Source organism: Aquarana catesbeiana, linkage group LG09 (genome assembly GCF_042186555.1).
Source record: "Aquarana catesbeiana isolate 2022-GZ linkage group LG09, ASM4218655v1, whole genome shotgun sequence".
Classification (NCBI taxonomy): Eukaryota; Metazoa; Chordata; class Amphibia; order Anura; family Ranidae; genus Aquarana; species Aquarana catesbeiana.
In genome coordinates, this window is record NC_133332.1 from 293,368,448 (window position 1) to 293,382,312 (window position 13,865).

Genomic DNA, 13,865 nt, shown 5'->3' on the forward strand with positions numbered 1-13,865 from the left:
AGGGTGAATGCACCTCTTTTAAATCACAGCCCGCAGGGTAATCGCATGGTCATTTTTACTTGTAATTTTCCTGAGGTTTCTGCATCTGCAGAACATGTGTGGGGGTGCCATTCAGAATCCCTGAGTTTTCTCGCAGCAGCATGTTTTCACTGTGGGTGCTAGCTGGTGCAGGAATCACTGCGATTTCTGCACCCGCAGGCCACCCACATAGGTGTCAACTGAGCCTAAACTCTGGTTTAAAGAGAAGTAGGGCCCAAGCTCTTTTGGGTCAGAGGAGTGCACTTAGTTCTGCACTCCTGTGACCCAGATTTAGCTGACAGTGGGCTAAAGTCTGCAGTCGGCTGACATCGCTGAGCTGGTCCAGACTGCAGGGATCCCAACAATAATGTTGGGATCTGCCCAGATACCTGACTAGGAGCTAACTCAGCCTTTCAGCATGCAGCTGAGAACCTGACCCAAGTGCTCGCACCCCATCCACATCCCAGTGCTGGAGGGACAGAGCAGAGAGATGGTGACTGACTGTTACCATCTCTCTGCTCAGAGTGGACCCGAGAACTGAGTGATCAGTGGTCTTTGAACGCTCAACTCTCAATGTAGAGGGGACAGATGAAGCTTGGATCGATACTGGAGCCATCTAGGTGAGCATAAGGATTCATGTACACTAGCAGCTCCTAAACTCAACTCCATAAAAGCCTGTGTCCATGCAAAGATAGGCTTTTAACATCATTTATGAGCTGCTGCGGTTAGGGGAGCTTCACCCTCTCTCTCCTAAACGCGGAAGAATCGCATTCAGGATAGGAACGTTTTGGCCGCGGGATAATGCGAATGATTTTGCTTTTCCTGCAGCCAGCGGTCAAAGTAGGCTGTGTATACATGACGCCTTAATTTTTGTTTGTTTTTGTTTTTTTTGGGGATCCCACACTTCTCTTTAACCACTTGCTTACTGGGCACTTAAACCCCACTCCTGCCCAGACCAATTTTCAGCTTTTAGCGCTGTCACTCTTTGAGCAACAATTGCACGGTCATACAACCCTGTACCCAAATGAAGTTTTTATCATTTTTTTTTCCCCACAAATAGAGCTTTCTTTTGGTGGTATTTGATCACCTCTGGGTTTTTTTTTTTTTTTTGTTAAAAAATTAAAGACAGATTTAAAAAAAAAAAACAATATTTTATTACATTTTGCAAACAGGTAATTTTTCTTCTTCATTGATGTACGCTGATGAGGCTGCACTGGTGGGCACCGACGGGTGACAGTGATGGGGCACTGAATGGCACCACTGGTGGGCATTGATAGGTAGGGGTGCAACGGATCGTTGCCGATCCGTGATCCGTACGGATCACCCTCCGCGGATCGGCACACCCGCGATCCGAGGAGCACTTTTCGGCCTCAGCCATAGGAAAGGCCGCGGGTTCGGCCTAGCTCCGGAGCCGGCGGCCATCTTAGTACACCCGGAAGCAGCCGCTGTCTCGACAGGAAGTGACGTTTCGTCGCCGCCATCTTGCTACACCCCACACTCCTGCACAGTGCAATAATGATAGAGTGAGAAGGGGGCAAGCGGACATCTTGTTAAACCCACCGGAGTTTTAGATTTAAAAGCCATTTTCAACACAAAACTGAGCTTATATGCACAAATACTGTATTTATGCATATAAGCTCGGTTTTGTGTTGAAAATAGCTTTTAAATCTAAAACTCCGGTGAGTGTAACAAGATTTGTGTGGTTTTTTTTTTTATTATTTTTTTTTGCTGATCCGAAAATGATCCGATCCGTGACTCTGATCCGAGGATCGATCCGATCCGTGAGATTTTTGATCCGTTGCACCCCTATTGATAGGTGGCACTTGTGGGTATTCATAGGTGGCACTGATTGCTGGCACTGGTGGGCACTGATTTGTGGCACTGTGGGCACTGGTGGTCACAGATGAGATGGCTGTACATCTTCCTCTTCGGGACCGATGTCCCTTGCACAGAAGCTGGTGATCGGCTTTTTTGTCTCCTTACGCTGACAGACGAGATTGGCTGACACTCTGATCACGTGGTAGGGGGCCGGGATCGGCCCCTTACTCCGATCTGGGATCACCCGAGTCTCATTTGACTCGGCGATCACAGCGCACGCCGTGCGGGGAGCGTGCAAAGGGGGGGGACGTTGATTGACGGCCTCCCGGCAAAGTAGGTCCGCGCTGTAGCCATCATTCGGCTATAGCACGGATCTGAAGGGGTTAAAAAAAGAAAACCCGAAAAGCTATTCCAGTATGTATTCTGAACTAAAAAAAAAATCCCCCTTCTATTGCTCTGTCTCCTCCAAATTTTTTTTTTTTTTTTTCTTCTGCTGTGATCTGACTTCCTGAAAGGATGACTACGTTTGTTCTCCATGGTCTCGCTGCATCTAGGAATGTAGCCACCCCCTCGCTTGCTCCCACATTGGATTATGAGATTTGTAGCGTACATGGAGCCATGCATATGACCCCCAACTAACATGCACTGCTCATTCCAAACAAACAGAAGTAAGAGGGGAAAGGAAAGGTTCAGGAGCTCACAGGGGATGTTGCAAGGAGGCAGAAAAACACAATAATAAACGATTTAATGAAAATTTATTACAGGGCCATTAATGTGTGGATGTATATGGATTATTTTATTGTTTTAGTGTCCCTTTTTTAAAGAACTCTCTCATAAGTATTAAAGAAAATTAAATACAGGTTCATATACATTTATGCCCAAATCTCTGTACTAACTATTCTAATAAAACATGAAGAAAATCCCTTCTTTATTCTTTGCTTTCCAGCTTCTCTGCTCCTCCGTGGATTTAAGCCCGATTTGTTTGAATTTACTAACATTGAGCTCAGGCAGAGTTTATTTGTTAACACCCCTGTTCAGTGAGTGCTGGGGGGGGGGGGGGTGTCTGTTATAGGGTTTCTACCTATTTGTTGCTAGGATGCAAGTGAGCAGGCGCACAGTGTGTTTGGTTCTGGTGCAGGTGGCTAGGCGCACAGTATTGGTTGTTCTGGTGCATGCAGCTAGGCGCACAGTGGTGGTGGTTGTTCTGGTACAGACAGCCGGGCGCACAGTGGTGTTGGTTTTTCAGTGCAGACAGCTGGGCGCACAGTGGTGGTGGTTGTTCTGGTACAGACAGCCGGGCGCACAGTGGTGTTGGTTTTTCAGTGCAGACAGCTGGGCGCACAGTGGTGGTGGTTGTTCTGGTACAGACAGCCGGGCACACAGTGGTGGTGGTTGTTCTGGTGCAGACAGCCGGGCGCACAGTGGTGTTGGTTTTTCAGTGCAGACAGCTGGGCGCACAGTGTAACATTTCTGTCTTTGCAGATGACACCAAGCTATGCAGTGGAATAACGTCCTTGCAGGATGTCTCCAATTTACAAGCCGACCTCAATGCACTGTCTAATTGGGCGACTATGTGGCAGATGAGGTTTAATGTTGAGAAATGTAAAGTTATGCACTGGGGGGCTAAGAATATGCATGCATACATTCTAGGGTGAGTACAACTGGGGGAATCTGTGGTGGAGAAGGATCTGGGGGTTTTGGTAGATCATAAGCTTAATAATAGCATGCAATGCCAAGCTGTGGTTTCCAAAGCAAGGAAAGTCCTTTCTTGTATTAAGAGTGGTATGGACTCCAGAGAGAGAGATATCATTTTTCCCCTGTGCAAATCATTAGTAAGACTTTATCTGGAATTTGCAGTTCAGTTTTGGGCACCAGTTCTCCAAAAAGGATATCGGGGAACTGGAGAAAGTGCACAGAAGGGCAACCAAACTGATAAGAGGCATGGAGGAGCTCAGCTATGAGGAAAGATTAGAGGAACTGAATTTATTCACTCTTGAGAAGAGGAGAATAAGGGGGGATATGATCAACATGTTCAAATATATAAGGGGTCCATATAGTGAACTTGGTGTTGAGTTATTCTCTTTACGGTCAACCCAGAGGACACGGGGGCACTCTTTACGTCTAGAGGAAAAGAGATTTCATCTCCAAATATGGAAAGGTTTCTTCACAGTAAGAGCTGTGAAAATGTGGAATAGACTCCCTCCAGAGGTGGTTCTGGCCAGCTCAGTAGATTGCTTTAAGAAAGGCCTGGATACTTTCCTAAATGTACATAATATAACTGGGTACTAACATTTTATGAGTAAAGATTATCCAGGGAAAATCCGATTGCCTCTCGGGGGGTCAGTAAGGAATTTTTTCCCCTGCTGTATAGCAAATTGGAGCATGCTCTGCTGGGGTTTTTTTCCTTCCTCTGGATCAACTGAGGGTATAAAATTGGGTATATTGGATTGTATGATATTTTTTATTTTATTTATTGTTTTTAAGGTTTAACTGGATGGACTTGTCTTTTTTCAACCTAACTATGTAACAGTGGTGTTGGTTTTTCTGGTGCAGGCAGCCAGGCACACATTGGTATTGGTTTTTCTGGTCCAGACAGCCGGACGCACAGTGGTGTTGGTTTTTCTGGTCCAGACAGCCGGACGCACAGTGGTGTTGGTTTTTCTGGTCCAGACAGCCGGGCGCACAGTGGTGTTGGTGGTTCTGGTGCAGGCAGCCAGGCGCACAGTGGTGTTGGTTGTGCTGGTGCAGGCAGCCAGGCGCACAGTGTAATTGGTTGGGCTATTGGCCAGGCGTACAGTGTTGTTGGTGGTTCTGGTGCAGATGGCCAGGCACACCGTGTTTATTGGTTGTTTTGGTGCAGACTGCCAGGTATTCTTGGTGGTTTTTGGTGCAGGTGGTCCGGTATTCTTGTTTGTTTTTAGTGCAGGGCATTCAGAAGAGCTGGGCAAATGTCCAATATGCATGAGGCCCTGTTCCCTTATACCTCTCTACTGGAATTTTGGACCACTCTTCTTTCACCAAGTGCTCCAGGTCTCAGATTGGAAGGGGTTTCTTTTCCAAACTGCTGTTTTGAGATCTCTCCACAGGTGGTGCTCTATGGCAGGGGTCCCCAACTACCGGGCCGTGGCCTCCCTGAAGGCGGGGGGGCAGGCAGATGGCCAAGCAGAGATGACATCTCTCTCCGCCCTCCTTGCATCACTGCTCTTTCGCCCTCACAGCTGGTGTTCTGACAAAATGTCGAACCCGGCAGAATATCGAACCATGTCACTTCCTGTGATGTGGAATCAGCTGTTGTAGAAAACCGCACGTACTGCGCAGTGCATCTTCGTCGGGATGTCATGACACTGAATGTCAAACTCATCGACCTACTGCCATCTTGCTACCCTCCCGCACTCAGGCCTTACTAAGCCTGCAGTCAGAAGACTGCAGTGGACATCTTTTTACACCCACCCAAGTCTTGCATTTCACAATTAGTGCTAAAAATAATTGGAGCTTATGTACTGTATTTTCAAATCCATCACACTCTTTTCATGTTGAATATTAAAAGCAGTGGTGTTCTGTGAGATTAGCAAACCTGTCAGATCTGCAGGATTTCCGCTGCTTTTAAAATTCTAAATTCAACACAAACAGTGTCACTGACTTCTAAATACAGTTTTGCACTATATAAGCTGAGTTAATGAGTCAAAAATTAGTGTGGAATGCAAGACTTGGGTGGGTGTTAAAATATGCCCGCTGCCGGCTCAGGACGGCCGAGTGCGGTGTGTAGCAAGATGGCCATCAGTTGACAAATTTGACATGCAGTGTCCTGACGTCAGCAATGACGCATTGTGCATGCGCAGTATGTGTGTTTTTTTTGCAACAGCTGATTCCACAATCACAGGAAGTGACGTGGTTCAATATTCTAACGGGTTTGATATTTTGTCAGAACACCGGGCCTCTTCAATGTAGGAGGTGCGGTGGGGAGCAGAATGATGACATCATCTCTCACCGCCCACCCTGTATCACCGCTCTGATGTCCTTACTCAGAACTGACCACTGCACAGAGGCAATGCGGCAAGTGACAATTCATAGCTGGTGGCAGGCACCGTGACAAGCCGCACCTGGTGGCAGTTGACACAGCAAGTGACGATCCGCATCTGGTGGCAGGCAGCGTGGCAAGTGACGATCCGCATCTGGTGGCAGTAGACGTGGCAAGTGACAATTCACATCTGGTTGCAGGAAGCGTGGCAAGTGACAATCCACATCTGTGGCAGGCGACTGGGCAAGTGACAATCTGCATCTGGTGGAAGGGACGTGGCAGGTAAAAAGCTGCATTTGGTGGTAAGGGACTATTCACATCTGGTGGCAGGCACCGTGACAAGTGACAAACTGCATCTGAGGGCAGGCGATGTGACAATCCACATCTGGTGGCAAGTGACAAGCTGCATCTGAGGGCAGGCAACGTGGCAAGTGACAATCCACATCTGGTGGCAGGCATCGTGGCAAGCTGCATCTGGTGGCAGGCGATGTGACAATCCACATCTGGTGGCAAGCTGCATCCGGTAGCAGGCGATGTGACAATCCACATCTAGTAGCAGGCATCACGGCAAGTGACAAGCTACATCTGGTGGCAAGTGACAAGCTGCATCTGAGGGCAGGCAACGTGGCAAGTGACAATCCACATCTGGTGGCAAGCTGCATCCGGTGACAGGCGATGTGACAAGCGGCATCTGATGGCAGGCAAAGTGACAATCCACATCTGGTAGGCATCATGGCAAGTGGCAAGCTGCATCTGGTGGCAGGTGACGTGGCAAGTGACAAGCTGCATCTGAGGGAAGGCAATGTGACAATCCACATCTGGTGGCAGGCATCATGGCAAGTGACAAGCTACATCTGGTGGCAAGTGACAAGCTGCATCTGAGGGCAGGCAACGTGGCAAGTGACAATCCACATCTGGTGGCAAGCTGCATCCGGTGACAGGCGATGTGACAAGCGGCATCTGATGGCAGGCAATGTGACAATCCACATCTGGTGGCAGGGTGGAGCAACGCGCTGACCTGAGACAGGTAAGTGCCGGGCAGGGGGGGGACACACTGGCAGGAATTGATGGGGCAAACTGGTGGCAATTGATGGGGCAAACTGGTGGCAATTGATGATTACAGTGGCTGCGTTTGATGGGCACAGTGGCTGCGTTTGATGGGCACAGTGGCTGCGTTTGATGGGCACAGTGGCTGCGTTTGATGGGCACAGTGGCTGCGCTTGATGGGCACAGTTGTGGCGCTTGATGGCACGGTGGTTGTGTTTTAATGGGCACAGTGGTTGTGTTTAATGGGCACACTGGCTGCAATTGATGGGTACAGTGGCTGCGTTTGGCACAGTGGCTGTGTTTGATGGGCACAGTGGCTGTGTTTAATGGGCACAGTGGTGGCAATTTATGGGTACAGTGGCTGGGCTTGATGGCACAGTGGCTGCGTTTAATGGGCACAGTGGCTGCGTTTAATGGGCACAGTGGTGGCTGTTTAATGGGTACAGTGGCTGGGCTTGATGGCACAGTGGCTGCGTTTAATGGGCACAGTGGCTGCGTTTAATGGGCACAGTGGCTGTAATTTATGGGCACAGTGGCTGCGTTTAATGGGCACAGTGGTGGCAATTTATGGGTACAGTGGCTGGGCTTGATGGCACAGTGGCTGTAATCGATGGGTACAGTGGCTGCGTTTGATGGTACAGTGGCTGAAATTTATGGGCACAGTGGCTGTAATCGATGGGTACAACAGTGGCTGCGTTTGATGAGAGAGGGCGGCAATTGATGGTTACAGTGGCGGCGCTTGATGGGCACAGTGGCGGCGCTTGATGGGCACAGTGGCGGCGCTTGATGGGCACAGTGGCGGCGCTTGATGGGCACAGTGGCGGCGCTTGATGGGCACAGTGGCAGCACTTGATGGCACAGTGGTTGTGTTTGATGGGCACAGTGGCTGCGTTTGATGGGCACAGTGGCTGCGTTTGATGGGCACAGTGGCTGCGTTTGATGGGCACAGTGGCTGCGTTTGGGCACAGTGGCTGTGTTTAATGGGCACAGTGGTGGCAATTTATAGGTACAGTGGCTGGGCTTGGTGGCAATTTATGGGCACAGTGATGGCAATTTATGGGCACAGTGGTGGCAATTTATGGGCACAGTGGTGGCAATTTATGGGCACAGTGGCTGCGTTTGATGGGCACAGTGGCTGCGTTTGATGGGCACAGTGGCTGCGTTTGATGGGCACAGTGGCTGCGTTTGATGGGCACAGTGGCTGCGTTTGATGGGCACAGTGGCTGTAAGCGATGGGTACAGTGGCTGCGTTTGATGGTACAGTGGCTGGAATTTATGGGCACAGTGGCTGTAATCGATGGGTACAACAGTGGCTGCGTTTGATGGGAGAGAGAGAGAGAGAAAATGAATGAATATATTTTGTACCTTAATTGTTTTGCTGCACGGCTGGCCACTTCTATTCTCCTCAGATTAGTGGGCGGTGCTGGCGCCGCACGGGACAAGTCACGAAAATCAAGCAGCACGGTGTTCTCCTGCTCCTCCCCTCACACACAGAGGCATTTTACACTTTAGTTGAGTGTGGGCGGCACCGGATCGGATGAGGAGACAGTGACACAGGCATTGCATAGTGCGGCGGCCGCCGCTGCTCCTCATATTACTGACACAGGCAGCCAGCCAAGCTCCGAGGCAAAAGCGGCCTCAGCGGTAATAAATGCAGCCAGCCTACCGGGAAATATCCCGGTAGGCCAGTCCGGCCCTGCAGGCATCATGGCAAGTGACAAGCTGCATCTGGTGGCAGGTGACATGACAAGGCCTCCTTTCTTTTTCTGAAAACAGAATGATGGGCTTTTTTCGTCTGTCCACAGCACATTCTCCCAAAAGGAGGCAAACTAATCCTCCACGTCCAGGGAGATTAGCTACAGTGCCATGGGGTGTAAACTTCTTGACAATGTTGCGCACAGTGGACACAGGAACATTAAGATCTCTGGAGATGGACTTATAACCTCGAGATTGGACATGCTTTTCCACAATTTTTGTTCTCAAATCCTCAGACAATTCTTTGCTGCTCTTTCTCTTCTCCATGCCCCGTGTGGCACACAGAACCACAACAGAAAGCTGGAGTCAATTTTTCACCATTTTAACTGGTTCCCAGTGTGATTTCTATATTGTCAGCACCTGTTAATTGATGAGGGGAGTTTAATTAAAAATTACAGGAGCATCACAAACTTGGAATGCAATTATTTCTTTCAATTTTGAGAAGGTGCCAATGATTTTGTCCAGTCCATTTTTGGAGTTTTATTTGGTATGTGTCAGATTTTACCTTTTTGTTTCTCCACTTTTTTTTTTTTTAATCTCATACCAATACAAATAAAAGAAAACAACACGAGTGGCTAAACATTTGTAATTGCAACAATTTTCTGGGCAAAGTGGTGCATTGTCTGACAGAAATGTAGGTGTGCCAATATGTTTGGCCATGACTGCAAATGCTACATGAATCATCTGCCTTTACTCAAAATGGCCACGAGCAGAAATGCTAGGGGGTGTTTTTCAAAGTGACTTCTTAGCAAAAGAAAGCATGGAGACATGGATGAGTAAGTTTGTCTGAATATTAAAAATGAATAAAATTGTGTTTTTGGTTTGTGGTGTGCTTAGTTCCGCTTTAATCACATGGTCAATCTCAGTGTTGCATGAATAGGGAAAACCAGTGAACCAATCATATGAACAAGGAATGCTCTGGACTTGGTCTCATGACTTTCCATGGTTGCAAGGGAAGTGATGTTTGAATTTTTAGGCATTTTTAAAAATCCACAGCTGGCTGCATGCTGATATGGAAGGGTAGCTTTTAACTTCTTCAGATCCGCACTATAGCCAAACGACGGCTACAGCGTGGACCTACTTTGCCAGGAGGGCGTCAATAGACGTCCTCCCATGCCCGAGCGGCCTGCGCGCCCCCCTGCTCTGTGATCAGCGAGTCTATGAGACTCGGCTGATCACAGATCGGAGTAAGGGGTTGATCCCGCCCCCTTACCACGTGATCAGCTGTCAGCCAATGACAGCTGATCATGTGATGTAAACAGAGCCGGTAATCAGTCATTTTTACTCCTCGCGCTGGTAGCGTGAGGAGGAAATAAAAAGCTGATTACCGGTGGCTGTCAGAGGGACATCTGTCCCAATCAAGGAGAGCTGCTGTCAGCTCATCTGTGCCCACCTGTGCTGCCTACCAGTGCCCCACAGCACCACCTACCAGTGCCTCATCAACAGTGCTGCCCATCAGTGTCACCTACCAGTGCCATCTCTCAGTGGTACCTATCAGTGCCATCTTTTCAGTGGCCATCTGTGCCCATCAGTACTGCCTTATCTGTGCCCATCAGTGCAGTCTATCAGTGCCCACCTGTGCCGCCTCATCAGCGCATATCAATGAAGGAGAAAAATTACCTGTTTGCAAAATTTTATAACAAACTATGAAACGTTTTTTTTTTTTATTCAAAATTTTGCATCTTTTTTTGTTTGTTTAGCAAAAAATAAAAACCCCAGCTGTGATGTAAATACCACCAAAAGAAAGCTCTATTTGTGTGAAAAAAATGATAAAAATTAAATTTGGGTACAGTGTAGCATGACAGCGCAATTGTCATTTAAAGTGTGACAGCGCTGAAAGCTGAAAATTGGTCTGGGCAGGAGGGGGGGTTAAGTGTCCAGTAAGCAAGTGGTTAATGGTTTGCAGTTTTGAGGAATGACTTTGAATGGGGCCACCCCTAGGGCGACACATGTACAATGCGTGAGAATATGTCCTGTACAAACTAAAGAATTTTCTTTGGCAATACATCTTGTAAAACACAGACTGGTTCAGAGCTCTATACTAGGAAATGGGACCCTTGTTTTATGCAGTTTCACTAGAAGACACAAGATGGCGCTACAAACATCAAAATGAAGACTGACACTATAAGACTGGTAAACCAAGATTTGGGTACTCTGATTAATGCCAGCCTGCTGTCCTATTATTGAGGATCTAGGCATTCAGCCAGGGTTCTCCAACGTTTATTACAGGAAGTGTTCAGCATGAACCATGTGATCAGCAGTCAGGCTCATTTCACTACCAGAGTAATGGAGGTAAGGTAGATTTCACCTCTTAACTGTCACTTTTCTTTCATGTTTTAAGCAATCTGCACTGTCCACTCTTCAAACTGTCCGGAGGGCAGTGCACAATACACTGATTATGGATTAGAAGAACTTGAGTAAATTTGTAACAACAAGTCGCTGGTTACAGCTATAATTACAGCTGCATATCAGTTTAATGGTTAAGCCGCTCGTCTTTACTACTCCACTGAATGGTAGAATTGGTGAGATTTTAAAGCAGAACTCCGGGCAAATAATTTTTTTTTTTTTGCACCCTGTAGTGTAGTTGTGCCTGCACTGCACGGGTTAACTGCCCGTTTTGGTCTAGGGCAGGGATATGCAATTAGTGGACCTCCAGCTGTTGCCAAACTACAAGTCCCATCATCCCTCTGCCTCTGGGTGTCATGCTTGTGGCTGTCAGAGTCTTGCTATGCCTCATGGGACTTGTAGCTCTGCAACAGCTGGAGGTCCGCTAATTGCATATCCCTCCCTGGTCTAGGGGTTCAGAGAGCCAAGATATATTCACCTAATCCTCCGATTCTCCCAGCACAAGACCAGTCCCAATGGTTCCTAACACCCCCCCCCACCCCCCCCGCAATCCAGCAGTCTTGTGCGGTGGACTGTTCCTGACGTTATCACTTCCATAGATGTGAAGACATCGGGAACAGTTCATGGCTGGACGTGGGGGAGGGCTGTTTTCATGAAGATTGAAAGATCGGGTGAGTATAGGCGCTGTGTTCACCCATAGACAAAACAAGCAGTAACCCATACGGTGCGGACACAGCCCCACTACATGGGAAAACATTTTTTTACCCGGAGTTGGGCTTTAAGAAGAGAAAAAAATGACAGCGGCTCATGGAACATCTGATCTTCACCAGGTATAATCAGGCTATGTAGACAAGTGTATATTACCATAAATAATTCAAGTGGTGTTGGGTCTAAAATCTTGATGAGTTCATTCTAGGTGGGATCTATTACCTGTTATTGGCTTACATCTCTCTGAAAGTGGTGCCCCAAACAAACCTTTTTTAAAGTTTTGGATAGAGGGTGGACATATTACAACCTATGTCAGGTTCTCACTGCTGTCTACACTTATTGGCCACTTTATTAGGTACACTTTGCTAGCACCGGGTTGGACCCCCTTTTGTCTTCAAAACTGCCTTAATTCTTCGTGGCATAGATTCAATAAGGTGTTGGAAATATTCCTCAGAGATTTTTTTTCCATATTGACATGATAGCATCACGCAGTTGCTGCAGATTTGTCGGCTGCACATCCATGATGCAAATCTCCCGTTCCACCACATCTCAAAGATGCTCTATTGGATTGAGATGTGGTGACTGTGGAGGCCATTGGAGTACAGGGATCTCATTGTCCAGTGGTGAGATGATTGGAGTTTTGTGACATGGTGCATTATACTGCTGGAAGGAGCCATCAGAAGATGGGTACACTGTAGTCATAAAGGGATGGACATGGTCAGCAACAATACTCAGGTAGGCTGTGGGGTTTAAATGATGCTCAATTGGTTCTAAGGGGCCCAAAGTGTGCCAAGAAAATATCCCCCCCACCATTACACCATCACCAGCCTGAACCCTCGATACAAGACAGGATGGATCCATGATTTCATGTTGTTTACACCAAATTCTGACCCTACAATCTGAATGTCTCAGCTGAGATTCATCAGACCAGGCAACATTTTTCCAATCTTCTATTGTCCAATTCTGGTGCCTGGAACCGACCTGCACAGTTAGTGCCGTACTATAGATATATAGACGATCTCATCATGGTATGGGAGGGGGATCTTGTTAGTCTACAGTTATTTATGTCCAAACTGAATGGTAATACCAAAAATATTAGAGCCCTTACACACTGGGGCGGGGGGTGGCGTCGGCGGTAAAACGCCGCTATTATTAGCGGCGTTTTACCGTCGGTATGCGGCCGCTAGCGGGGCGGTTTTACCCCCCGCTAGCGGCCGAGAAAGGGTTAAATACCACCGCAAAGCGCCTCTGCAGAGGCGCTTTGCCGGCGGTATAGCCGCGCCGTCCCATTGATTTCAATGGGCAGGAGCAGTAAAGGAGCGGTATACACACCGCTCCTTCACCGCTCCGAAGATGCTGCTGGCAGGACTTTTTTTACCGTCCTGCCAGCGCATCGCTCCAGTGTGCAAGCCCTCGGGGCTTTCACACTGGAATGCAAGGAGCGGCACTTTTGGGGCGGTTTGCAGGCGCTATTATTAGCGCAATAGCGCCTGCAAACCGCCCCAGTGTGCAAGGGCTCTTAGGTTAACTTGGAATGCTGATGCTACAAGTTTAACATTCCTTGACTTAGAGGTCTTCAAAGATGGGAGTCAATTCAAAACCAAAAAGGTTTTCAAACCAACGCATAGAAATGACAACATTCTGTTGGATAGCTGTCACCATAGATCCTGGCTCTGTAACATTCCTAGGGGACAGTTTATCCGTTTTTTACAGAAGGGGTACCTCCGCGTCCGTGTTTTATATACAGACGTGCCCCTACCCTTAGAGACATCATAACTCCAAGGGTCATTGATCAAGGACAACGGACACTTCTTTTTTGTCAGGGTTTTGTTCTTGTGGAAGCTGACGAAGACCCGTAGGGTGTAACGCGTACGGGGGAGGAGCTACCTAGTGGACGTCACCCACTACCATTGTTCCCTTTCTTGCTGCATTATACTGTTAGTATTGCTGCTAATATGCGATGTTTATGCTGGATGTCTCTTGTACCTACAAATGTCGTATTGAGCCTTTTTACGGCTTTTTTAATAAACGAAGATTGATTTAATGGAGAGCACTTAGATTGTGTTCCTTTCTCTTACACCACCTTTGGCTGTCCTGTCCCAATTGGAGTGCTGGCTACCATCACCCCATTGAGGATACATGATTGTTTGACCGT

At 47.8% G+C, this 13,865-nt stretch overlaps 1 protein-coding gene across 1 annotated transcript in view; it reads left to right on the forward strand.

Moving 5' to 3' along the window:
* Nucleotides 1-10,853: 10,853 nt before the first annotated feature.
* Nucleotides 10,854-13,865, forward strand: part of FPGS (folylpolyglutamate synthase) — a 120,811-nt gene continuing 117,799 nt past the window's right edge. Inside the window, exon 1 of the mRNA XM_073600453.1 lies at nucleotides 10,854-10,948. Within this exon, the coding sequence (XP_073456554.1) occupies nucleotides 10,898-10,948 (51 nt within the window). The 5' untranslated portion in view covers nucleotides 10,854-10,897. The remainder of the gene's footprint in view (nucleotides 10,949-13,865) is intronic.